Below are 27,305 nucleotides of genomic sequence, written 5' to 3'. Positions count from 1 at the left end.
TTTGTGAACAGCAGTTTTGAGATCTTGCCTCAAATTCTCAATTGGGTTTAGGTCTGGACTCTGACTGGGCCATTCTAACACATGAATATTCTTTTTTTTAAACCACTCCATTGTAGCTCTGGCTTTATGTTTAGGGTCGTTGTCCTGCTGGAAGGTGAACCTCCGCCCCAGTCTCAAATCTTTTGCTGACTCCAACAGGTTTTCTTCCAAGATTGCCCTGTATTTGGCTCCATCCATCTTCCCATCAACTTTGACCAACTTCCCGGTCCCTGCTGAAGAGAAGCACCCCCAGAGCATGATGCTGCCACCACCATATTTGACAGTGGGGATGGTGTTTTCAGAGTGGTGTGCAGTGTTATTTCTCCGCCACGCATAGCGTTTTGCATTGTGGCCAAAAAGTTCTATTTTGGTCTCGTCTGACCAAAGCACCTTCTTCCACATGTTTGCTGTGTCCTCAACATGGCTTCTGGCAAACTGCAAACGGGACTTCTTATGGTTTTCTTTTAACAATGGCTTTCTCCTTGCCACTCTTCCATAAAGACCACATTTGTGTAGTGCACGACTAATTGTTGTCCTGTGGACAGTTTCCCCCACCTGAGCTGTGGCTCTCTGCATTTCATCCAGAGTCACCATGGGCCTCTTGGCTGCCTCTCTGATCAGTGATCTCCTTGTTCGGCCTGTAAGTTTAGGTGGACGGCCTTGTCTTGGCAGGTTTACTGTGGTGCCATACTCTTTCCATTTCCGGATGATGGATTGAACAGTGCTCCGTGAGATGTTCAAAGCTTGGGAAATCTTTTTATAACCTAAGCCTGCTTTAAACTTCTCCAAAACCATATTCCTAACCTGTCTGGTGTGTTCTTTGGACATGATGCTGTTTGCTCCCCAATATTCTCTTAACCAACATCTGAGGCCGTCACGGAGCAGCTGTATTTGTACTGAGATTAGATTACACACAGGTGGACCCTTTTGAGTCATTAGCAGTCATCAGGCAACTTCTGAATGCAATTGGTTGCACTCAGGGAAAAGGGGGCTGAATACTTTTGCACGTCGCACTTATTAGTTTTTTATTTGTAAAAAATGTTTTGATTCATGTATAATTTTCTTTCCACTTCACAATTGTATACCACTTTGTGTTGGTCTTTCACATTAAATTCCAGTGAAATATATTTATGTTTGTGGTTGTAATGTGACAAAATATGGAAAAGTTCAAGGGGTATGAATACTTTTGCAACCCACTGTAATTCCAAATTTGTATGGACACACACACACACACAATATTATATATATACATATATATATATATATATATATATATATATATATATATGAATGAATTGCATGTATGTAATGAGATGATTTATCATCAATATAATCATTAAATTATTTGACTGTTAATATAAATAATAGTGACAGCCTTAGAAAAAACATCAGCAGTGCTGGTGTACCTGATACACTCTCAGCAGTATCATACACTACCATGCCACTACCAAATTGGTGTCAACGCTGTGCTAAAAGTGGTCAAGCACACATTGATCGACAGGATGGTTGATATATCAGACAGCAACAAATGGGCTACAGAAGGTAACTGTACACCTAAAAATTGGTAGGTGTTTCTAATAAAGATTTTAGTAGTAGAGGACTAGAGATTTTAAGAAATAAAACATATTAGAGTGAAGACATTTTAAAGATTGTTGCATTTAATAAGAAAAGTGCCATAAATTGCCTTTGACAGGTTTCACTTACCAATGTTTAAGGGAATGTCCCTGAGAATTTGAGGATTTGGGTCTGTGAGGAGAGAGCACAAACATTATATAACAAATAAATAATAAAAACAACCCCAAGTCAAAACATATTTCAGACTCCATTATGACAAGTCATTTTTCAACCAAACAATATTGCAGTACTTTCTAATCCAACATCCATCACAAAAGTTTTAAAAATGAAAAGGCTCATTAGTGTATGTTATTTACTCACATTTTGAAGTATGATTCCATTTCTAAAGGCCATTTATAGACCTGTTTTCCTTGGCTGTGTTTCTAAAGCTCCACAGAGCCCCTGGCCTAATTCTACTACTGCAGTCACTCTGCCTGGTTCTGTCAGAAGATTATCCTGCAACCCAAGTCTTAAATCTTCATCATCTAAATCATTTTAATTGGCCATTCGCATTCCACAGTCTCAGGGGACACAGCTACAGTAGCAGCAGTAGTTTCTTCACCATATAGATCATATGAGCAGGTCTCTATATACATCAATGAGTTATTGAACAATTTCAGTCTGACTGACTTAGAAACAGACTAGTAGAATAGGAGCAAATTCATGCACATAAACAGCAAATGACGACGGAGATTTATTTGAACCCATGTAGAGCACCCTATTTTCTGTGCTTATCCTTTAAACACATTTCAAATGTCTCCTCTGTGTATTTGTAAGCCTTATGCACAGTACAATGAGCCAAAAAACGAACCTAACTCTTTGAAAATGTGAATCAAATACTTCTAAGCCGTGCACAGTCGCCAAAAAAAAAAACTCTTAAGGATGAATACTGTGCAAAGTACTGGCATTTATCTGGGGCAATAAAAGGGGCTACGTGTAATTTGCTGGAATAGGAGTGAAGATTTGCACTAGATAAAAATAAAAGCACAGGCAAAAAGAGAAAAGACAGTCTAGCATTATACTCAGAATTTAACCACACATTAACAACACCATATTAAACTGTTACAAGAAAATCTACATTTACTGTCTACCACAGCCATAAATATCACTTCAATACAATGTAGAGTGCTGCAACAATCATGAAGAATGCACTCAGTAAAAAAAAGATGATGTATTTGAATATATGTAAATCATTTTCATTTAATCAATATTTCATTAAATAAAATCAACACAATTCTGTGGTCCATTTTTCATCATTTCTGCATTTCATGTATTCATGTGGAAGTGAGGTACACCTGAAGGACATTGAGTAAATTCAGCACAATTAACTTAAGCTCCCATGTGTTTTACTCAATCTCAAAGCAAAGGTGAGGCTGAGGCAGTAACGGAAAAGGCACAGAAAAACTCACAGAAGTCTTTGGAGGCGCTGCGCGAGCCCGACCGGCTCTGGCGAAGAGAGAACCGGCCCTTCTGGCTTTTCAGAAATCTCCTCATCATGGTTGCAGGTGCGTCAGTTGTGGCTATTTATGAATGCGTGAGTGAGAGAAGCTGAAGGCCTGACCAGATGCAGCTGAGAGACCACCTCAACTTCCACTTCAACAGGTCATTATAGAACAAAGCAAAGTGGCAGGAGCCAGAAGCTCTCAAAGCTCCATCACACCAGCGGGTCCAGCCCAGAAAGAGTGGTGGAGAGGAGGTAAAGAGTGCGGGAGAACACGAAGCTCTTTCCAAGCAGGGCTCTGCATCTCTGCTAAGTTTGTCCAGCCCTGGCCCTCATGCAGAGCACTGATCAGAAATCTGGGACACTCTAGCTGGGTCCCTGTAATGGTTCTTTCGCAAGGAAAAAGGTACTGTGGAGCCCTATTTTTCTATAAATACCTCCCTCTCTCTCACTCTCACTCGCTCTCTCTCTCTCGTTCTGGTGGCTCAGGCCCTCTCTGAGGGCTGAAAGCTGACCCAGAAACGAATGCTGGCGTTCTAGTGAAGGACAGCGCTTCACTGATTCGCGTCGGAGAGAGACACTGTGAGCAACGTGAGGGAAGGAGGCCCGTCCTCAGGCCAAGGTCAAACACAGCTCACAGTTTAAACACATTTGGCTTTACAAACACTGTCATAAACCACTAATCTATGTTCACAACATTTAGGCTGGCCTCCAAAGTGAAAACACTACCCAAAAGTAGAGGGTTCAGCACTTGTGCTTGGATTCAGGGTTTGAATACGAGCAGTACCATGTGGTACCAGTGGTTGCAGGTAGTTGACAAAAACCAATTAGAGCTTATTCTTAAAAGGATGGCAAGTACTGAACTAAACTACCCATTCCTTTAGTCCTGAAAACTTGGTAAGACTTTATTTTGAAGGCTACCTACAAACGGGCTTTATGGCACCCGCACAAGTATTGAATAATTATGCACAGCTTACATGCGTATTGACAAGTTACTACCAGGGCAGTCGTGGGCTGGAGGTTAGGGAGCTGGCCCTGTGACCGGAAGGTTGCCGATTTGATCTCCAGAGCCAACAGTACATGACTGAGGCATCCTTCAGCAAGGCACCTAACCCCCCAACTGCCCCTTTGATGCTGCGAATAGGGCTTCCCACCGTTCCGGGCAAGGGTGCTCACTGACCTCTAGTGTGTGTGCTCACTAGTATGCAAGTGGTGTTTCACTGCACAGATTGGTTAAATGCGGATGTTAAATTTCCCCATTGTAGGACTAATAAGGGTCACTTCATCAGTTAAGTTAATGTGATATAAGACATGATGTAGCTTGATTTGCTTTATAAAGTAAATGACATTTTATTGATATAAAGTCACTGTCATGAATCATTCCCATTCAATGCAAGCCTAGTTACGAATACCAAATATCAGTTCTATTAAATATTTTGATTCCATCCAAAGGTTTAAATGTTTAATGATTAATCTCATACATTTTGCCCCTCGTGTAAATACGTTACGTTAACCTATGTGCTAAAAAAATCTAATTGTGTCATCTTGCAAAAAAACTTATTAGCTATAAGTTAATAAGTTATTAGCTAGCTATGTAGACCATCATAAAATATCAAGTATTGTTTTTTTTGTTTTTTTTAAAGAACAACATTTAATGCTTGTGCATGCATTATGAGGCCAGAGTCGGTTTATGAGGAGCCTGGCCACTTCCTATTTCCCCCGTTATATCAAGAATAGGACTGCTAAACGGCAGAGGGCGCACATGAGTGAGTCCTCAACGAATGGGAGTAAATGAAGCTCAGTGGCTAAAAACGAAAAGTTAAAATAGTTTCTAATCACTCGCCCAGAACGTTTCTTTAATTGTAGGAAGTAGAAGGATGTATTTCACTAAAAAAACAAAGAAATCTACCCGTATATTATTTCTACAGTAAACGGCTTTGGGGCAACAGAAGGCGGGCTTTACTGCTAGAGAGTGATGATTGATTGGTGAGCGGAGCAGCTCATTGGCTGTTCGCGCTCTCTGACGTCATGGACACACATGAGGCGCCGTTTTAAACTCCTATAATTTGAGTTTAAAAGCTCTTAAAAAATGTAACAGTGACGTTGAAATGTTTTATGATATGCAGTGTTCAGGAAATGATTCTTTTACATTAAATGTTTAAGCATTTATAAACTATGATTTTGCTCAAATGCGCCATATCAACACCTTCATTTTGGGAGCGCCTATTCATTTTCAGTCAATGAAAAATAGGTTTTCTCAGTCAAATTATGCAGATATCATTATCTCATACTCTTAAAGCTAACAGTCAAGATAAACTGTATCCTCCACTAAACACGATGCGATGGAAATTAATATGAAGACATATTTTGTCGTTTTTTTTGTCTTAAACGCCGTTAGCTGCGTTAGCATAATATGGCTAATTTTAGAGTTAACCACTTCATGTGAGTGACAAAAAATACCAGGCCAGAATAAAGTTTTTTTACATTTACTTGCAATATAGACAATTTACATGTCTGAAAATGACAAACAATACGCGTATTTTCTGTTTAAGAGTTATTTGCCCTTACACTGGCTAAAATCAGGACATACCACTGAACCTCCACAGGCACCACGCACTCAACTGTCTGTCCATGGACAACCATTTGTCAAGCCTTCGTCAGTATGTTGTACAGATCAGTTTCCATTTTATGTTTAAATTATTCTAAAAATATCCTTCAAGGACATAAATCCCATAGATTAAGATTAGAAATTTTACTGCATGACAAATCAGTAATAATCTCATGCATATAATCTTAGATAATTTTAGAAATGTACAGCCTAGGAGACATAAATAAAACATAGTTTAAAGTCTGTATTTGGCATTAACTCTCTTCACCACCAAGCCAGTTTTTACACATATTCCTATTTACTTACTGATATTAGTCATTGCTATAAGCAACACAAATGCAGACAATGAAAATAAAATAAAAGTGTGAAGCACAGTTACATAAGGACAGTATAGCTCAGATGAATATGTATGTCCATCTGAAACAGATACTAATTTGCTGGCAGTGATGGCCACGTCAGAGCATTTTTGTGGGGGAAATATGATGCTCAGTCTAGTATTCTGCTTGCTGTTCATTCAAAGAGGTATCTCCACAAAAATGCAGAGCAGACGTTTATTTCCCCCAAGGCTTACCTGGCAGGATGATCCTGGCAGCGGGAAACTTGTTTACCCCATAGAGCCTAATGACCTTGGATAGCTAATCACTGGACTTTCTGCAGCAGAAATTCACTTTTGAATCCCAGGTCTGTGTGTTGATGAAGGCCAGAGTGAATTTCAGCATAGCCGAGTAATGTTTAGATGAACAAAGATTAAAATTAACATTTAGCAGTGCCTCACGGAAACCGGCCTCTTATACCCTGAAAACTGTTTTATGCTACAAACACAAGAGGCACATAAACCCTTTTTCCCTCAATATATTTTTTTAGCACAAACAAAGCTTGTGCCATCCACTTTTTAAAATAATTTCTGCATAATTCAATAATTGAGATGTAAACAGTTATTTGGCATGATCGGATTTCTTTACAGCAGTGTTGAGAGGAACCAGGGAATGTCTACAACATACAAATACAGTCATTTTATTTACAGTCCAAAACATCCTGTGTATCTACACATCTTTTTTGAGATGCAATGTTGAGAACGATAAAAAAAAGTAGCAAAGATTTTCTTTGGGTACTTACTTTCGATGTACCTCTCTGCCATGAACAGATTCAATTTTTTAAAAGGTTCTATGCCAAAAGACTTGTACCTATTCTAAAACCATGCCTGAGACAAGAAACAGCATATCTGCAACCACTTCATGTAATACCTTTTTGTGAGGTAACTTAGAGGCATTCAGACATGCGCTGATCTGGGATTAGACTCCTCATTTACCATGACTTTAAACATGAACAGATCCCAGATCAGCACGCCTCTGAGAAGTTCCATGAATACAAACCCTGGTTTAAATCTTGTCTGGGATCGGGGGGGGGGGGGGGGGGGGGGACGACGACATCCACCAAAAATGACAGTAGGGCTCATCAAAGCATGTTTTACAATCTTTGCAGGCTTCCATGCAAAAAGAAATTAAACTGCAACTCTCACGTGGACCTCACCATCCCCATCCACTTAAAACTCCAATAACTCCTGCGCTTTATATAAAGCTTCATAGTGGTTACTGAATTACAGCCACACAGTTTAAGTTGTCAAACAATGGAATCATTTACGTCCGCACGGCAGAAAATATTGGTAGTCTTTTGAAACCTATTGAATATATAGGATGATATGCAGATTACAGATGGCTGACTGTTGGTTCTTACATTGAGTTCTCTTTAGCAATGAAATCCCTCTATACTCACTCTTCTAGTAAATGTGGAGCTTTCTATTAATATAACACTGGGTGATTAACTGATGAGGCACTGGGTTGTGTATACTGGGGCAGCATTCCGTTTTTTTTCTGCTCAAAAGGGCACCACAATGTGAGGGCACATGAGAGGACCCTGAGGGTTTAGAAACAGTGCAACTGTCCACAGTATCCTTGGCAACAGCATGTGCAGTAATGACCTGACAGGAGGGAAGACAGGAGGGTTGGGGGGGACGCGTTAAAAAAATGGTGGCAAAGTGAACCAGGCTGTGGTGTGGCCCAGATCTGCCAGGTAAGTGATTCTACCAACTGTCCATCTATCACCTGCTGATAACACAGCTGTGAGCCACACAGAGCATCAATCATAGCTCGGATGGTCTGTCTGTCCCACAAATGAAAGGCATTACATAAAGTGGTTTGCTGGAAGATAGAATAAGCCAAAAATCCAATGAATCCATCGTCACCTCATCTGCTACAAACCCACAAACGATAAAAGAATATAGTTTATAGAAATCTGAGAGGCAGACTAATGAACATAAGCTGTCAAATGTACACAGATTTATCTGGTTGGCCTACTTGTCACATAGTAGCATGTTAGTCCTCACTGGCTACAAAGAAGTGCACCTCTACGTCTATGCAGCATTAGAGTCCAATAACTGAAATAAAACAGCTTTCAATGAGAGCTTTTATCTATTAAAACAAATACATGGAACAACATGTGCACAAACATGCATTGTAACAGGAAAAAAAAAAGTGTTTAGACAGTTTTTTAATTCCTATGCATTAAAGTCTGAGTTGTCCTGACACTGATCTTAGATCAGCACTTTTGCCCTGAGAACCTTAAAGAAATGTATCCTGCACAATGGCCATCAAAAGCAGAGTAAATTTGTTGTTCATTGCCAACCAGGTCTGAAGGGAATAATTAGGCTAATTTGGTATCATTGTCTGCAGATAACTGCATACAACACATTGATTATAAAAATAAGTGCAATTATACAGTTGCACAATTCAAGAAGCCAATTTTCCTCCTTTTAAGTGCAGCTTATTTGGAATATTCAAGACAATAAGGCATGTTGGGAGAACAAACTGCTACCACAGGTAAGATAAATAAAATGAGCAGCTCCATAGGAGACTGCTTTTCCCAGAGTTCATGGAGAGGGTGACTTCCTTTGGGTCCTTTGCCTCAGACCACCACCACCGTCTGAATCTCCATGTCCTCAGGTGATGCGATGACGTACTGCTCCTCTTGCTGCATCAACGCCATGTCTTCAGCTGCAACCACGGTGACAGCAGCATGCTGCGTCTCCATGGCGTCCTCTGTGGTGGAGGTGGTCAGGATGGTCCCATCGCCAATAGCATTGGCCAGCGTCATGGCCACCTGTTCAGTGAGGCTCTCAGGTGTGGCGATGGTGATTGTGTCACCGCAGTCGGACACACTGGGGCTCTCGTCAGCACCCACATTCCGCACAATGATCTGGTGGCTACCATGCGACTGACTCACAATATGCTGCACAACCTTCATGATCTGGCTGTCCATCTACAAGATAATGATATGATTATTACATTGACTTTAGAAGTTTCCTCACTACAGGTAACATATAGTACACAACAAAGTATGGGATACATACTGAATTACAGCTATGAAACGTTTAAAAACTAAAACTACCTAGAGAATAAAAGGAAAATTGTGTGCAAATTACACTTTTTTTCCTAACTAATACCTAAGGAACTGCAATAGTGGTCTATTGAAAAAGAAAGTAACTCATGATACTAGATACAAAATCATATATACAAAAAAGCTGATCATTGTTGACTTTAGTCTGGCTAAACACAATATTTACCTGGCTATCACTGTCCTGAATGATGGACATCTCCTCCCCTTGGGCTGTTTCATCAGCTGGTGCCTAGAAAGCAGGTTTATTTATCTTTAGGTAAATGTCTAAAAGGAGTACATATAATACGATAAGGTAATATTCTGTTGTCCACTGTTGCAGAAATGTGTCTTGCACCACTAAGCACCAACAATAATGAGAAAAAAAAATAAAAAATTAAAAAATTCGAGTCTCCTGTGTTGGGTCAGGTGTGTTAAGAGTCAAAAGGTTGAGTTTCAAGTCTCTGAGACATGAAAGTAAATCAAGTTTTTGTTTAGTCTTGTAGTGAACTGCAGGCACTGCACTGTGCAGAGGTAACATAAAAAAACAGCAGTTACTGCATGTGGTGCTTGGTTCTGTCCATCAAACTAAGAGTTTGTCCTCAAAAGGACAGCTCGTTATGTGTACCTGTAATGAACCAGACACCGCTGCGAGCTACAGAAGAACGGCACTGCAGCAATGACTTTGGCATATCTAACAAATCATACATGCAATGTTGGGGGTCTTAATTTAGTTTTGTTCAGAGTTTGAGTTGCTCCTATGATGTAGTTAGAGCCAGGAAAAAAATAAATTAAAAAAATTGCACAGTGTCACCATGCTGGGGAAGGGAACCCCAAAGACAAAGAATGCAGTAAACTCACTCCTATGATGTACTCCTGAGTATCAGCCACCACAGAGGAGAATTCTACTAGCACCGTGTGTGGGTCCTCAGTGATGATGGTGGCTGCCACACTGTCTGTGGACTCCTGCTGCTCCTCAGTGCTCGATACCTGATCTGGATCCTTTTGTTGCACTGCATAACAACCTCCTGAAGGACATACGCAAACATTTTTCAACACCGATCAGTTCTAAGGCCAAAAAGAAACATACTCATGTAAACATACACACACGATAGATAGATAGATAGATAGATAGATAGATAGATAGATAGATAGATAGATAGATAGATAGATAGATAGATAGATAGATAGATAGATAGATAGATAGATAGATAGATAGATAGATAGATAGATAGATAGATAGATAGATTTACAAATCTCATAGACCAATTTTGGGAATGTTGTCCCATTCATGTCTCATCTACGATTCAACAGTCCTGGGACTTCTTTGCCAGATTTTTCATTTAATGATGCACCAAATGTTTTCTACTGGTGAAAGGTCTGGACTGCAGGCAGGACAGTTCAGCATCCAGACTCTTCTTCTGTGAAGCTATGCTGTTATGATGGATGCAGTATGTGGTTTTGCATTGTCTTGCTGAAATATGCATGGCCTTCTCTGGAAGAGATTTTTGGATGGGAGCATGTGCTGTTCTAAAACCTCTATATACAGTTCAGCATTGATAGTGCCTTTCCAGATGTGTAAGCTGCCCACACTATAGGCACTAATGCAATCCCATACCATCAGAGATGCAGGCTTTTGAAATGTGCACTGATAACAAGCTAGATGTTCCCTCTTGAGTCCGCAAGACACCGCATCCATGGTTTCCAAAAAGAATATCAAATTTTGATTCATCTGACCACAGAACCGTTTCCCCATTTTGCTTCAGTCCATTTTAAATGAGCTTTAGGCCAGAAAAGACGGCAGCGCTTCTGGATTGCGTTGACATATGGCTTCTTCTTTAACTTTTTTTAGTTAAACTTTTTAAACATTTGTAGATTGCCCAACGAACTGTGTTCACAAGCTATGATTTCTAGGAGGGGTCCTCAGGCCATCCAGGGATTTCCAGTACAAAATCCTGCCTATTTTTAATGCTGTGCTGCTTGAGGGCCCGAAGATCAGAAGCATCCAATACTGGCCTTGTCCCATGTGTACGGGGATTTTTCTAGATTCTCTGAATCATTTGATGATAATGTGTACTGTATATCCAAAGGGGATATCCAAAGTCAAATTTCTACGCTGAGGAACAGTTTTCTGAAATTGTTCCACATTTTTTAGACAGTTTTTTTTACAGATTGGTGAACCTCTACCCATCTTTGATTCTGAGACACTCAGACACTTCTTAAATTGTTTTTAATAGAGCTCTCTCTAGGTGGGTAGGATGGCCCCCCTTCTTCTCCCATCACTCAACATGATGCTAGTTAGCGCAGGCGTCTGTTAGCTGACATAACGGATCTGGCAGTTGATGCTTTCCTCCGAGCATGTTTGGGTGTCCCGTGACATTGCGTGAGCGGCAGGTCGAAAAGAAGCGGTGGTTGATTTCACAGGTCCCGGAGGAAACCTGTGCTAACCTTCACCCTCCTAGCATTGGTAGCAAAGTGTGATTAGGGGAAGTCCTAACTAGCAGGTGGAATTAGAAACAACTAAATAGAGGAGGAAATCGGGTTTATTAAAAAAAAAAAAAAAAACATGAACGGGAAAACATTTCATTTTCAACACTACAGCAATTGGTCTCTTCAGTTCCCAAACGCTTACAGAGTTTGTTAATAGAAGAGGTGATGAAACACAGTGGTAAACATGCCCCCCACCCCAACTTTTTTGGAATGTGATGGCATCAAATTAAAAACAGGCAGCTTGTGTCTACATTTGCAGACTTGCATGAAGTAGACTCAAGCCTGTATGATTTGATACCTGTAGCCAGTGGCCCTACCTTTAGATCGTAAATGGCGGTTTAGAGTGCCATGTTCAGCGAAGCCCCGGCCGCATTTGGAACATCTGAAGGGTTTCTCGCCGGTGTGGTGGCGAATGTGACGCACCAGAGCACCTTTTTCCCGAAAACCACGACAGCAGTGCGGACACACATACGGCTTATCTTCTCCGTGTGTGCGATGGTGGACCTGGAGTGCATTCTAACGCAAGATCGGAACAACCATAACACGACTTGTGTTAACTTGTTTATTTCTTTTATTTCTATGTATTGAAATGGATCTTTAGGACACATCACAAGCTATTTCTAAAACATTTAAATAAATAAATAAATCAATCAATCAAACACACAAGCCAGCACTGACCCCAACCTTTAGGAGTGAGGTTTGAAATTGAAATACAGAAAGAAGCACCAGTAGCATCATATAAAAAATACTTTCAAAAACAACTGAAGAGTTATTTTTATTCAACAATTCACATGCTGTGCTGCACTACATTAAACTGACTTCATTACACTCTCTCTGTATTGTAACACACAGTTAATCAGTGTTATTTATGCACTGAGAAAATCCACAAAATGCTTAAAGCATATTGTGAAGTAATTAAATATTGTCCTATTGCCAACCTCTAATTTAATGTTTGTGATATTAGTTTGTATTTGTTAACTGTTTATTTCAATTGTTTATAGCCAATAACATCAGTCTTCAAGACTGAACATTCGCTGGTCAGCTAAAACTGACCATTCAAAAGCTGTGATGGTGCCTGCTCAGCTCACCTTTGTCTTGTAGCTCTTGTCGCACAGGTTGCAGTGGTGAGGCCGCTCACTGGAATGCGCCCGCATGTGTTCCCGCACATGCCCAATGGCTTTGAATAGCTTGCCACATTCGCCACACTTATACCTGCGCTCGCTCACATGCACCTCCATGTGCTTCTTCAGCATATAGCCCGTTAGAAACTCTTTCTGACATGTGAGGCACTTAAATGGCTTGTAGCCTGCCAAGTAAGAAAATAGCATTTTAAATTTTTTTCTGGAACCCACCAACCCTGGCCTAATTTACAGTAGAGAACATGAATAAGGGTAATTCCAGAATATGGAACAGTGCTAAGTAAGGACACTGTGAAAGAACAGAGGCTGCAACCAAAATGGATCCCTACTCCCTCATTAGTGTTGCACTTTATAGTGGAGAATTATACAGTTTCAAAATTGCATTAAAAATGCACAAAACAAACAAACAAATTCAGACACTTTCTCACCAGCCTCCAAGTCGCATAAACAACCCAGCATAAGTTGCTTAAGCAAGGTTAAAAAGACCATAAAAATGGGTGTAATGTTTAGAAAAATGCAGGGTACATGGGAAAACTATAAAACTTGACCTTGATACACATTTTGCCTCATGTCTGCAGTGGAGCACAATTAACAGTCAATGTTTATCCTGTATGAACATAATTAGGGTCCTTTTCAGAGCTGCTGTTTTTTGCAGTGCATGTTTCACCAGAAGGTCTGACAGATTTAGTTTTCATAGGCTCAGCAAGTACCGCATTGTGGGACATTGTAGTGCCCTCAAAACCCGTTTGTTCTATGAATCAGTCACTAAACGAAAAATGATTGACATTCTTAATGGTGTCCTAAAACGAAAATACAGATCCATTTCGGTCACAGCCAGAAAGTGTTTTCATTTGGGCTGGAGCTTACCAACATGGCCTTTGATGTGAATGCGCAGGTGAGACATTGTTCTGAAAGCTCGATCGCAGTGAGGACATTTGTGTGACTTAGATGCTGTTTCTTCCCCTTCCCTCTCTGAAGAGTCCTTCAAGCAAATAGAAAGTATACAACTAAAAAACAAAAAGAAGCCAACAACAAAACAACTTTGATTTGTTTAACAGTCAAAACAAGGTATTCATGTTTTATTGCTGGATGTGAGGGCAATTACTTGGATTGTGAGACCGATAAAATCCAACTCTACTCTACCTCTGTCAGCCAAAAACAGAAAACTGAGCCTGCAGTGGGAAAAAACCTGGTCTGATGAATCTCAATTGGTGCTTAGGCACACAGATGGCAGGGTCAGAATTTGGCACCATCAGCATGAATCCATGGACCTAACTGCTTTGTGTCTACAGTCCAGGCTGGTGGAGGTGGCGTAATGGTATGGGGAAGGTTTTCTTGGCCATCAATAATTGCTTGAATGAGACAACTTCCCTTCCCTTCATTGCCACAATTCAGCCATCTACTAATGGCTACTCCCACCATAACGCAACACGTCACAAAGAAAAAGATATCTTTCCAAAATCTTGTGGAATTCATGTCACATAGAACTTAGGCTGATTTGAGAGCAAAGGGAGGCCTACCCAGGATTAGTATAGCATACCTAATAAAGTGCTTGGTGTGTTTGTGCTGCCTGGTTTATTCCTGAAGGTAAAAAAATATAAATAACTTGTATTTTATAATCGTTTTGACTAGAAATAAAAATAAATAAATAAAGGTGGTGTATGACTTTTGCATAGTAATGTAGGTACTGCAAGTATCCAGGAATTTAAGCTAGTCATATTACAAACTTTTTTTTTGGTATCTCTGACTCTAGCTTTTGAGCAATGTATCAATGTTCCCAGTTAACGAAGGCACAGGATCTGAATGCAAAAAAAAAAAAAAAAAAAATCACTATTAGCAGTTTCCCCACTCACCACGGTCTCCTCTTCCACCTCCACACATTCCTCAGTCACCTGAATCTCTGCAAGCCTTGCCTCAGCCTCAGGACCTTTAGGTGACCGTGCCTCTGCCTGCACTGCTGCCTCTGTGGCCTCGGTTTCCAGGGCAATGCCTGAATTGATGATGGCCTGGCAGATCAAACTGTCTCCCTCGACCACAGCTTCAGTTTGAGACTGGGACACTACCTGCCCAGAGAAAAACAAAGAACAGGCTAATAGAAGAAGCTAAAATAATTAGCTTTTTGGCTATACTGACCTTGTACTGGTACTGGTTCTGTTACAAAACTAATGAAGCAAATTTCACATGGCCAATAAACTGTATTTGGGGGAAGAGAAACATTATGTCCCTTTTTTTATTCCAGTGAATCATCCCTACAAGATAGGTTTCAAATGTTCCCTCATCTTATTAATTAGTTTCATTACTGAGGCAACTGATGTATTAAGGGCATTATAAGGAAACTGATGAATAATTACTAATAAGACATAATCGTTCCAAGTAAATCTCCAGACTTCACTGATTTCGAATATACATTCCATGATGTTCACTAAAGTAACTAACATCACATTGTATCCGCAAGGCTGCAAACATATACAGTCCCTGACAGAGGTCTTGTCGCATAAGGACATAGTAACTTAAAATGATACATAACTTTATTATCATCAATCGTTACTATAAATGGTTCACTTTAACGTCAAGGGCTTTCACATTAATAACTGGGTGCAAAATGATATTGTCAAAAAGTATCCTGATGTCCACAGCTTGGTAAAGTCCATAACATGTTTTTGCAAGGACAAAAGTCTTGTCGTGTCTTTAAATGACTCAACCAATCAGAGATTAGAGCTTCACCTGGGACTAATAATGTAATTAACACATTCCCAGGTGTGTATAAAAAGAACCCCAGCACACCAGACTTTCATGTGAAGTGCAACCTGACCTCTGACAACATGCTAAAGATTCACCCACAAAATAAAAAAGTACTGATCATCAAGACCTTGAAGACCAAGTCTGCTGCTGAGATGGCAGACATCTTTACTGTATCCAAACATCAATTGGAGAGGATAAGAAAAAGATTTCAAGAAACTGGTGACGTTCATGACAAGCCCAGGTCAGGCAGACGCCTTAAGACAACTGTTTGAGAGGACCATTTGTTACTTCGACCGTCTAGGTCCAGCCCTTTTTCAACTGCAGCAGAGCAACATGAGAACTAGTCACCAGAAAACGCTGCATCTACAAGAACGGTTTGTCGAATTCTTTCACACAATGGTCTTCATGGCCAAATTAGTGCTCAGAAACCAGCATTAAACAGAAGACAACAAAAAAAAATCGTGTCGCATTTACCAAGGCCCACAGCTTGCAGAAAGGATGGACAGTGGAAAAACGGCAGAAGGTTGATTTTTCTGATGAATCATCCATTGAACTGCATCCCAATTGGCGCAAATACTGCAGAAGACCTGTTGGAACCTGGATGGACCCAAGATTCACCCAGAAAACAGTCAAGTTTGGGGGAGGAAAAATCATGGTTTGGGGTTACACCCAGTATGGGGGTGTCCGAGAGCTCTGCAGAGTAGGTGGCAACATCAACAGCCTGAAGTATCAAGACATTCTTGCTGCTCATTACATTCCAAACCACAAGAGGGCAAATTCTGCAGCAGGATGCAGAGGGCAAATTCTGCAGCGCTCCTTCTCATACTTCAGTATCCACATCAAAGTTCCTGAAAGCAAAGAAGATCAAGGTGCTCCAGGATTGGCCAGCCCAGTCACCAGACATGAACATTATTGAGCATGTCTGGGGTAAGATGAATGAGGAGGCTTGGAAGATGAAACCAAAAAATCTTGATAAACTCTGGGAGTCCTGCAAGACTGCTTTATTTGCCATTCCAGATAACTTCATCAAAAAGTTACTTGAGTCATTGCCAAGACGTATGGATGCAGTCCTCCGAGCTCATGGAAGTCATACACGATATTATTTTTTCCAAGGCGCCATGACTTTATGATCTAATGATATTGTAGCATGTTTGTGTATTCAAAATAAAGCATATGTATAATTTCAACATAGGTCTTGTAAACAAAATCTGACCTTTCGGTCTTAATTAAATGATAAAACTCAATGAATGATACAAAACTTTCTTTTGGTATAATAAGCATAATCTAGAGGGCTTTGCCTTTCATATAAGCATTTCTGATTTCAATTGATCAACTACAAGTCATTATTTGCTGTTCCTACACCTTGGATAAGCAACAAGACTTTTGTCAGGGACTGTAGAAAGCACTAACATGAGGGCACTTCAGCTCAACCCACTTCCATGGATGATGGTGACAGCAAAGTCTGCATATGTGCACTTAAACTACATTTACACAGCAGGTAAAAGTGGCCCAAATCCGATCTTTTTCCTTATATGTGACACAGATGTGTCATTTGTGTGACTGTGTGAACAGCAAAAAACACATTGAATCTGACATTTTCAATTCTGATTTGAGACACTTTCATGTGTGGTACTGAAATCCGATATGTATGTATAATTCATGTGACTTTTATGGCGGTCCAACTCAACATTTGTCATAATTTCGCGCTGCTGAGACTCAAATATTCAGGCTTTTGTTTCTGTACCAAAAATGAGAAGAGACTCATCACAACCTCTTCAAACATGGAGCAGTTTCGACCGAAACGGCTGAACGCAGCCGGAGGAGAGTGAGGCTGAAGCATTTAAAGAATCAGAGGTCATGAACCAAAGAAGTGGCCGTGACTGAATAACATGCCCTTTTCACGGCGAACTCGAGCATATTGTGGGTCATGATCCCAGCTGTATCTGTATGTCTGGAGAAGATCAAAGATTTTACTGAGCATTAAAGTACCATTAGGCAGCAGGAAAGAGAATGCCTGTTCAGTGACCTTAACAAACAGAGTGAAATATGAACTCCAATCAAATCATGGAAAAACAAAATAACATAAAGACCTGATGTACTTGTCCTAGGTCTTCCACCACCTGTATATGAATGCCAGGTTGGGCAGTCTCCACCACACTCATTATGGGTATCGGCTGCTCTTTTGGAGAGAGAACAGGTGTCTGCTGGACTTCTGCAATAAGACAACAACACACATGCACCACTGATTCAGAACAAGACAACCCAGGTTTCCTGGTGAGGCAGCATTATGTTACGTCATGTCCAATCTGGAAGCAGCTTGGTGCCAGTACAGCAGTGTTGCCTGGGGCAGTGGGGGTTAATTGCCTGGCCCAACGGCACAAATTAAAAAAGGAACACTACAAACTGAAACCTAACTTTGGGCTATTTACCTGTGCGAATGCCTTCTTTGCTGACCAGGATTTCTTGGCACTGGCTGTAACGGATCTTCTCTGTACAAGGAGTGAGGGACTTCAGGTGTCTAGTCAGGGCACCAGACTCTCTGAAGGCGAGGCCGCATTGATTGCACCGGTAAGGACGCTCATCTGAAAAACAAAATAATGTCAATGTTGAGAGGCAGATCATGACAGTTCTGCTTGTACATTCCATGGAACTATCTAGTGAGGCCACATGATGATCTGATGCATTGGCTGCAGTATGTATAATTGATTGTCCAGGCCAAGTACTGGCAGAGGTAAAGTTTATTTTTAGTGCATCAAAATACATGCAGGTGGACTCGGTAAGCCTACGGTTTACATTAATTGCCCTTTGGCCCATAGTACCAAACTAGGTGGGTCACAGCCCAGGCCACAGTTACGTTTTCTGTAGGGCTGTCAAAAACTGTTGAATTATTAAAATCAAATATTTGTTTACAAAACATTAAAGCAGTCTGACACTTTACACCACCTGTAGTAGACAGCTGAAACAGAGCTGTCCAAGTGCTGAAACTTGCTATATATTGGATCTTTTGACAGGATTATTCCTGTTACTGCCATAGTTAAAAAAAAAAAAAAAATTTCCACTGCAGTACATTAAGGCTGAGAAATCATTTTCAAGCAACATACCACTGATGCCAGAAATACCAGTAATAGTGATAACGTTAGCACTGGAGGACGCTTCACGCGGCCTACGCTGAACCATGCTTGAGGGAGAACCATTGATTAAACAGCCAGAGACAATCTAACAAAAGCAAAGTAAAAACATAGCAAAGTAGAAAGCTACAGTTTTGCTCAGGAGTGTATACTATAACAAGAATCTAATAAGACCAAAAACACTGCTTCTTAAATGGATAACATTCTTCTTTAGGGTCAAATTTGAGTAAATAAGACAAAGTTGATTAATTACTATCTTTTGACAGCAATAGGTTTCCCGTATGTTTCTAGACCACATTCCCCACTCTGAGCCCCTATCTGTACCTGTGTGCCGCCGTTTGTGGCGAATCAGAGAGCCCTTGGTTCTGAATGCAGTTCCACACAGTTCACACTTAAAATCCTTCCTGTCTGTGTGAGTAAACAAGTGTGTCCTCAAGATATTCGTCTACATGGGGATGTGGAACAGGGAAAACAACAGAACAGGAAAAACAACAGTTTTAAAGCTGAACCAATCAAAAAATGACCACGGTAAGGCTTTTACAATTCAACAAAGCTTCATCAGTCGTACAGAATGGTGTCAAATGCAACATACCGTTTTAAAAGTCTTCTCACATATATGACAAATGTAGCGTCCGTCTGCTGTAAGCTTCACAATAAGTTTAGTAGGATCCGAACTCTGGTCCTCTCCATCTTCTGACTCAACATGGTGTTTTGGTAAGCGACTTCTCTTTCTGCTGGTGGTGGTCACCACTCCATCACCCTCATCTAAAGTCAGAGAGACAAACATAAATGCCTACATTAGCAGAGCAGCTTACCTTAACTAGATGAAGATTACAACAATTTTGGTGACTTGCTTATAGGTCTTAGCTAAAGGCTTAGGCAAACAAAGGACCACTATGAAAGAAACTAATAAAGTCTGTTGGACTACACTGACCAGACACTTTATCAAGCACACCTCCTCGTATCTACACCCTTTGTCTATTTGAAAAGCTCCATGTCGTAGTCCCACAATTACAGAGTCCATTTGTTTTTGTGCATACTTTCTTAGCCTCCTTGCACATTACTCTTTAATTATCACGACCCTCACAGGACCACCACAAAGCAGGTCAAATTTGGGTGTAGGGTCATTCAACTGTCCGCTCTACTGGACCTCATTGATCTTGTAAAGTCTGAAACAATAGCTCATCTGTTGCTGTGTTGTTCATCCTCTAGTCTTTCATCAGTGATCACTTGATGCTGTTGGCTGGAAATTTTTGATGGATGGACTACTTCAGATGCATTTAAAATTGTTTTTTAAAAAAAATGTGTTTAAAAACTCCAGCACCACTGCTGTGTCTGATCCACCTGTGCATACACAGAACACACAAACAGACCAACACCTCATCAGTGTCACTGCAGTGCTCAGAATGATCCACAACCTTAAAGTATACCAGTTCAATGGTGGTCCACTGAGGGACAGGATGAAAGTGTATGCAGAGAAACAGATGGACTACAGTATGTAATTGTAGAACTACAAGTCACCTCTACATGGTACGGGGAGCCGATAAAATCAACAATGACTATAAATACAAGTAGGTGCACTTCCTGAAGTGGCAGGACAGTGTACAGTACAATGCTCCATTCAAAGTATCTATGGTGAGAAAAACAAATGCTCTACCCGTTTTGGATTTCTCTCGATCTTCTGAAGGTTGGCCATCATCACTGGCGTTTACGTTGGGAGCAGCACCACCACTGAAACCATTTGACTGACAAAAAACAAAAAGACTAATATAAGCAGGTTCAGACAAATTTGCACTGGCCACTTGGACATTTAGCATGCTTTAACACCAAAAACCAGCAAGGTGATGCTTTGAAAAGGTAGTATTTCTTTTAAAAAATTACATTAATAATATCACTTCTGTCTTGCTCCCGTTCAATTGCTCAATACATACCAGGGCTATAAACAAACTAATTGACAATGAAGGTCCATACCAATTATGTATATTATCAAATTTTGCTAGATTAAGATTTGCACAGATAGCTGGCATGACAGTATATTTTACTGAGTGTTTTTGTAACCAAATCTCATTAAAAAGTTTTAGCAGACTTTATTGTCTGATGGTTCTTTATAAGGCCAAGCTGATATCTTTTGGAAGAATTCATAAACTTAAACTGAAGTCTTATTTACTAAATATTGTATCTGCTGCATTACTAGTATTTTCTCCTCAAATACTTTAACACAATTCCTTAAACATTGCAAGGCAGAACAACACCAGTATCATTTAAGTAGATCTGGTAAATCAACACATTTCCCCTCAAAACAGAATTCATTTCAGTCCAAGCCACTGTGGTGACTGTAGTGGTTCTATGGTGATCTAAGCTGTGTCTTTAGCTACACCCAAGATAATATCTTAGTGTAACATTAGTCCAGTTAACACTATTTTATTAAAGACCTTATTTCAGAGTGACATAAGAACATTTCAGCCAGTGGAACATCAACTATTATGGCAGATGTTCTAGCTCAGCAGTCGGACAATACAACGACCACATACTCATGTTAGCTATCGTAATGGTTATAGTTAATGAACGCTGATAATGCCATTAGTTCCATGTCAAAACAAACATGTTTGTTAAAATGGAAAAATAACACAGTAAAATCTCCAAAATAAGTGGCCACTTGAGCTACAGGATCTGCATTTTTAAAGCCAAAACATTTAAGCTCTATCTACAGCAAAAAGAGACTTTACAGTACATAGTGCTTTTTTGCCCAACTCATATACATAACACACACCAAGAGTGAAACAAGCACACACACACACACACACACACACACACACACACACACACACATGTTCTAAGCCATTTCTCCCTCAGGGTCACGGGGGGTGCTGGAGCTTATCCTAGCTGTCATCAGGCGAAAGGCAGAATACACCCTGGACAGGCCGCCAGTCCATCGCTGGGCAGACAGACAGACATACACATTCACCAAGAGTGAAACATACCTGTGAATTCTGTACAGGACGTTGGCAGCTCCGACTAAGCTTATGCTGAATGAAGGTATCCAGAGTGGAAAACTCTTCTCCACATCGGCCACATTTGTGAATATCTTCATCTATAGAGACAGAGGAACCAGTTCACAGCATTGGTACAAATAATAAAACCTAAACAAGCCGTGTCACATCATTGACTTTACCCAATCTGATTATTTTAACTTCTAAAACAGCTAAAACGAGGTTACAGACAGAACTGTCAGTGGCCAGTGACACAGAATTCTGCTTATAGAGCTGTCTAATTTTACATTCCAAGCCTCTTTTATTAAGCTGATAACAGAAATGTCCACACTTTGTGTAAAAGCTTTACAACTGGCTATGGACCACAGTCAAGTTAGAATCAATGTCAGATGTGATATTAGCTGAAAAAATACAGCCATGTTAGCTTCCTTGTGTCTTCTCTCATTACTGCAAATGCGAGTGTAAACAGCAGAAACAGAGGCATACCTACATTTGCAGGGTTCTACATTCCCATGATCCTATGCTCCCTCAGCCCTTTATAGGATGCTTCATGCCTCAATATAATACATTACATTACAGAAACCTCTGAAAGAGTTCCTGCGGTCATGCTTTGGGTCCTTTGGTTCACCCGAGGTCAAACACAAGACAGAGTCAAATCATAAATATTTACAAAATACGCTTTGTCTGGTTTAAGCACGGCCCTTGCATATTTTGCTAACTTGCAAGCTAGCCCAGTAAAATAACAGACTTCCATCAGCAGACACACAAAACTGTTTACTACATAATGTACAGTATCAACAGAGCAAATCCAACAGCTTGACAGGTTAACTCAATCCTCTCACTACTCCAAGGAGGCACAGAATAGGCATGTTTGTAAAATATGTCAGAGGTGCAGACATTAGCATAGTTTCCATGTGAAGCAAACATGATTAAGGCAACACAGAGCTGAAAGTCAAAGGGCTGCCTACACAGAGCACGAGTGGACACAGTTTTAAATACTGGCCTTTGCACCCAAACAGCGCTTAATATAGCTGATAGCTATCTACCAAACACTTCAGCCACGGGTGCCCAAGTCCATATTGTGTGTAGAAAACACAATTTCATAACTCACACAGCACATCACATTAGCTGTAGGGTCTCATTTGAGACACAGGACCCTGTGGCTTGTTCCCTCCTTGCAGATTTGGAAACATCAGTCATGGAAAACACTGTGCCCAGGACGGAAAGAGCAACATCGTAGGCAGTCGAGTGTGCAAATATTATACTACTTAACAACAGATATTTCGCTAAGGATTTCAACGTATAAATCGTTTATTAAATAAATACGTTTTTTCGCCACGTTAGACATCACTGTCTCCGTAAGAGCGCAGAGGACAATGTGGGCAACCTACTGTTGTGATTCCCCGTTTGACGTCTCTAATGTACAGTTAGCTCCCCTGCGAGTACTTCAGGACAAATAACCTAGCTAACTTACACTACATTAGCTAACACGTAAAGACGCCACAACGCTATAGTTCCCGAGTCCATGATGGACCATCAAGTAAATATGAGGCCATTGAAACCAAAGCGTGGAGCGCCGCTTATCGTCGCTAACGTTAGCTAAGCTAACACGGCGCGGAAAGTTTGCTAGCTAGCGTTAGCCACTTAGCGAACGAGTATCACTAGTCAAGCGCTGCTAACGTCCGTAGCTCAATGACGACCAGACAGCACAGGTCGAAAAAAACTGAAGCCGGAGTGTTTGATTTAGACCCTTTTCTCCGTGTTTACCTTCGTCGCCCAGGGCATTGTGGATGGCGATGACCCCGCCGCGCTCCGGCTGCTCGCTCGCCGTTTCTGCCGTATTATTATTTTCTTCACTCATGTCGTTCGAGCTCTCCGTCTCTGTCGCAACGCTACAACAGGGGAAAACATGGCGGATTTACGACCTCGTCGTCATAACAACAAAAGGGCGGAGGACTGAGAGGGTCCTGAAGAGGAGCTCCAGACTCTGACACGAGCTGCACTTCTACTGTAGAAATACAGGATAAACATCGTTATCACCTAAAATCGCTAAAAGCCCTGCATGGCAACGACTGATAACGAGTGTTACTACATATATTCATCCCTATGAGTGCAGACAGCTGGGCCAGTCTGCCTAAACAGAGCGGTTGGCTTCCTTTAAGCGCGACAGTCAAAACCGTTAGTCTTAGATTTTTGTCTTCTTTTTTCAAAAGATTGGAGATTTTTCCAAATTAAGGTAAAAAACAACATTTTTATATTTATCTTACAAACGCATGCTAGCGTCCAGAGAAAAACGTGTATCCCCAAGTGGTAAATTTACCAGAGGTTGAAGAAAAATGTCTTAACTTTCAATGTAAGTTTTAGTACAGAGGTTTCAGTCCAAGAGATTTTGGATCATTTCTGTTGACGTTTCTATGCATCATGAAATTTCCCCTCATTTTAAGGACAGCTCCCATGATCAAAAGATTTTTTAAAAAAATGGAGATACATGTTCTTTGGACAGTGACAATATGGATTACGTTTGAGTTATGCAGACATTAAAAAAAAGGTCTGTGTACTTTCCCTTTAATACATAAGTGCTACAAATGCACAAACACTTTCTGGGGTCATTGTAGGTGTTTATTCTATGTTTGTGCTACAGTTAAATATTGTAGTACATCTGTTAATCCATATGATCTGTTAGCCATTTACCCTGTTCATTAATGGTGAGGACCTCCACAGGGCCACTACTGAGCGGGGACTATTTGTATGGTCAGTCATTCTCAGTACTACAGTCACACTGACATTGTAGTTACTGATTCACAGAAAATTGACATGTACAAATGAGGCTTACATTAACTAACTTTACTACTAGTTTAAGGGAAAACTATAGACTTGTGGCATTGACCCTGTTTCACAGACATCACTGACGCTCATTTTAGTGATACTTTTAATTTATTAAGTATTAAAATTAATTTAAATTATGGATAAATGAGAAGCAAAATGAAATTGCAGAGGAGATGTCAGTCTTTTGCTGCAGTAACACTAAAGATACTGTAAGATTTGATGTATTATTACCATCTTGTTCAATAATGTTACAGTTGCCATATCCTTGATACAGTATAATCTGAATGTACTGTAATTTCTATTGTAGAAATTACAGAAAATCTTTCCAGTGTTTGTCAGGAAACAACAAGCAAAACCAACAGTACAGCATAAGAGTAAAAATTTAATACAATATGATGCTGAAATCCTCTCAAGCTCCCAAATATAAATAACCAGAACCAGACATTCCCCAAATATTTAATTCAGCTTGTTCTCCAAGTATTTTAATAAATGCTTAATGGTACCTAGTAAGGAAATTTTCTTTAAATAGAGCTTATATTATACTATAGGTTCACTATAACTAGGGCTGGGTGATAAAACGATAATGATAATTCGCGATATAACTTTTCCTCGATACATTTTCGATATAATACACCATTCTCACCATTCACACTTCCACATTCAGCAAAAGCCCTGGCGGCCTTTTCTACTGCAAGGAAAGCACTACTACTCTGCTGTTGGCAGGAGAGGGCGCACTTCCGTGTTATTCGACATGAGAGGGAGGGGGAAACAAGTAAAAAATGGGCCGCAAAATATACTTTAGCAACAGCTGAAACATGGAGCGACCAGCGATCTGTTCTCCAGTGACGAGATATGTGGCATCACTACTATCCTACAGCAAACTCTCCCCTTTTTTGTACATCCTTACAAGCTTTAGCAGCATTAAATCATGTCCGCTCCACACAACTCCAACGCTGTGTTACAGCGCTCAGTCATATTTTAGTATTAGTGCATTCCAGTTACAGCCCTGATTTAAACGAAAGTAAACTGAGGAAGCTGTGAGGTATTGGAGAGTGGGAGAACGCTAGCTTCCCAGGCTAGCTGTTTTTAGCAGCGGTCTAACTTGAAGCAGTGCTCTATCACTTGTACACAGACAGATTGATCTTTCTTAAATTATGACTACTACAAAAATTGCAGCCGTGCTTTTCCAGCTGGTAAAAACAGCTCATCAGAAACTTTCTCCCATGACAGATTGGTAAAATGTTCCACTGTTTGGCGAGTGTTTGTCATGTTCCGACCATAAAAGATTTTAACCATAAAAAAAAAAAACATGAGTTTTTAACCACTCGGGAGCAAAAACCAGTCTGGAAAGAAATTAAGGTTTGACATTTATCGCAATATAAATTTTGTTTATCGTAATAACATTTTTGGCCATATTGCCAAGCTCTACCTATAACCAACAAAAATAATAAACACAAACACTGGAAAAAACAGCAAAATGCCCACAACCGCACCCTTGGCTACCAAAGGTACTTTTTTACTTTGTCTTTTAAACATCACATAGACCACATCAAATAAACCAAAACATAGTAACAATTTGCTCATATTCCTTTTCTGGGTGCTGGCCATTTCTGTAATGTTTGACAAAGAATACACTTATTTCATCAACCTTCCCAAGTCCTTAATCTATTCTAGCAGGTGGGGGTGTAGGAGCCCTTCATAAGGGGCAGATCCACGCATCAATTCCTCTCTCGTGTTACACAACCTACACATTAGTGTCACACTTGTATCACTTGTATCAGAATACCAAGTGAACACTAAGCCTTGACATTAATATCTCAATAATATGCCTGTAGTTGATAGTATTAGCACTGGTAGCACAAGAAATTCTTCATCAGAGAAAGCTGTGCTCAGACTAAAGTTTTTGAGTTTGAAGTAAATTATAACATTGCATGCACTCATACTGAACTTTTTATGTCTTCATATGTTAATATCCTGTGCCAACAGACGTGAACATTACTGGATACTTCTTTATCCATGTCTGGGATAATTCCTCTGTATGTTCTATTCGTCAACTGATTTTGGAGTGATGGGTGAAATACCCCCAACATGGTAGAGCGCAGCATTGTTCTCCACTTGTGCTGATTTTTGAAGCTGTTTTTCCTCATGTTTCATTAAAATTATTAATGAAATACACGCTTGAGTCAGAGCTAAACAACATATTTGGCAAACTGGAGTGTATTACTTAGGTTTATTTGCTAAGCTATAACATCTTTCAGTTTAGTAGCTACTAGCGCTAACTAGGCTAGCAATGTCGGGCAAAAAGCTAACAATGCTAGCAGTGTGATAAACAAAACAGAAAAGTGGCTTGTGATGACCAGTTGTGGAAAGACATTACAGTTCACTGGCATATGTTAGTCCAGAGTGGCAGTAAAGACAAAAAAGAGAGGAAAGTGCCGCCGTTGTTGCAAGCTCGAGTTTCTTTCACTGCTATGAGATGTTTTTAGCAAGCTGACTGTAGCCCCTTTAAATGGATGTATTAATGATAAAGATAGATTATGTTTGATGACGTAGGCTTGTTATGATTGGCCAGACCTTTCAAGCTTTCCTAGATTGCCTTTTGTGTCAGCGACTAAAACCAGATTTCTGTATTTGAACAGCTTTGTTAAAGTTCAGAAAGGGCTTTGAGTACTTCATTCAAGCAGTTTGGAGTTAAGGCTTTATAGTAAACTGAGCTGGAGAAGTGAATTGCTGTATAGGCCAGTGAACCCGGTATGCACTGTTCAAGTCCAGATACGGTGTGTAGCAGTACCCGGTATTGGACTGCGGCCCCCGTAATGAGTGGAGAGTGGAGCCTCTTCATGGCAGATACACTAAACA

General features: G+C 40.3%; 2 protein-coding genes across 3 annotated transcripts in view; both read right to left on the bottom strand.

Annotated features, from left to right (window-relative positions):
* The window catches only part of grid2ipa (glutamate receptor, ionotropic, delta 2 (Grid2) interacting protein, a), a 75,890-nt gene extending 72,416 nt beyond the window's left edge, over positions 1-3,474 (bottom strand). For both annotated transcript variants that reach the window (XM_017705876.2, XM_017705877.2), the window contains exons 1-2: positions 3,063-3,474; positions 1,744-1,785 (exon numbers count right to left, since the gene is read on the bottom strand). In XM_017705876.2, the coding sequence (XP_017561365.1) occupies positions 1,744-1,785; positions 3,063-3,150 (130 nt within the window). In that variant the 5' untranslated portion in view covers positions 3,151-3,474. The remainder of the gene's footprint in view (positions 1-1,743; positions 1,786-3,062) is intronic.
* Positions 3,475-6,700: 3,226 nt separating this feature from the next.
* e4f1 (E4F transcription factor 1) lies at positions 6,701-23,625 on the bottom strand. Its single transcript, XM_017705872.2, has 14 exons — positions 23,388-23,625; positions 21,612-21,721; positions 20,288-20,375; positions 19,223-19,395; positions 18,955-19,075; positions 17,932-18,084; positions 17,593-17,714; positions 14,614-14,823; positions 13,628-13,742; positions 12,710-12,927; positions 11,939-12,137; positions 9,993-10,159; positions 9,322-9,384; positions 6,701-9,017 (listed from the first exon to the last, which is right to left on the bottom strand). Exons 1-14 carry the CDS (start codon positions 23,479-23,481, stop codon positions 8,664-8,666), a joined length of 2,187 nt encoding a protein of 728 aa, XP_017561361.1. The 5' UTR covers positions 23,482-23,625; the 3' UTR covers positions 6,701-8,663.
* Positions 23,626-27,305: the final 3,680 nt, after the last annotated feature.

The sequence above is a fragment of the Pygocentrus nattereri genome, chromosome 14 (genome assembly GCF_015220715.1).
Source record: "Pygocentrus nattereri isolate fPygNat1 chromosome 14, fPygNat1.pri, whole genome shotgun sequence".
NCBI lineage: Eukaryota > Metazoa > Chordata > Actinopteri > Characiformes > Serrasalmidae > Pygocentrus > Pygocentrus nattereri.
Note: the sequence above shows the minus strand (reverse complement) of the source record. Positions and strands in the feature narration are given on the sequence as shown.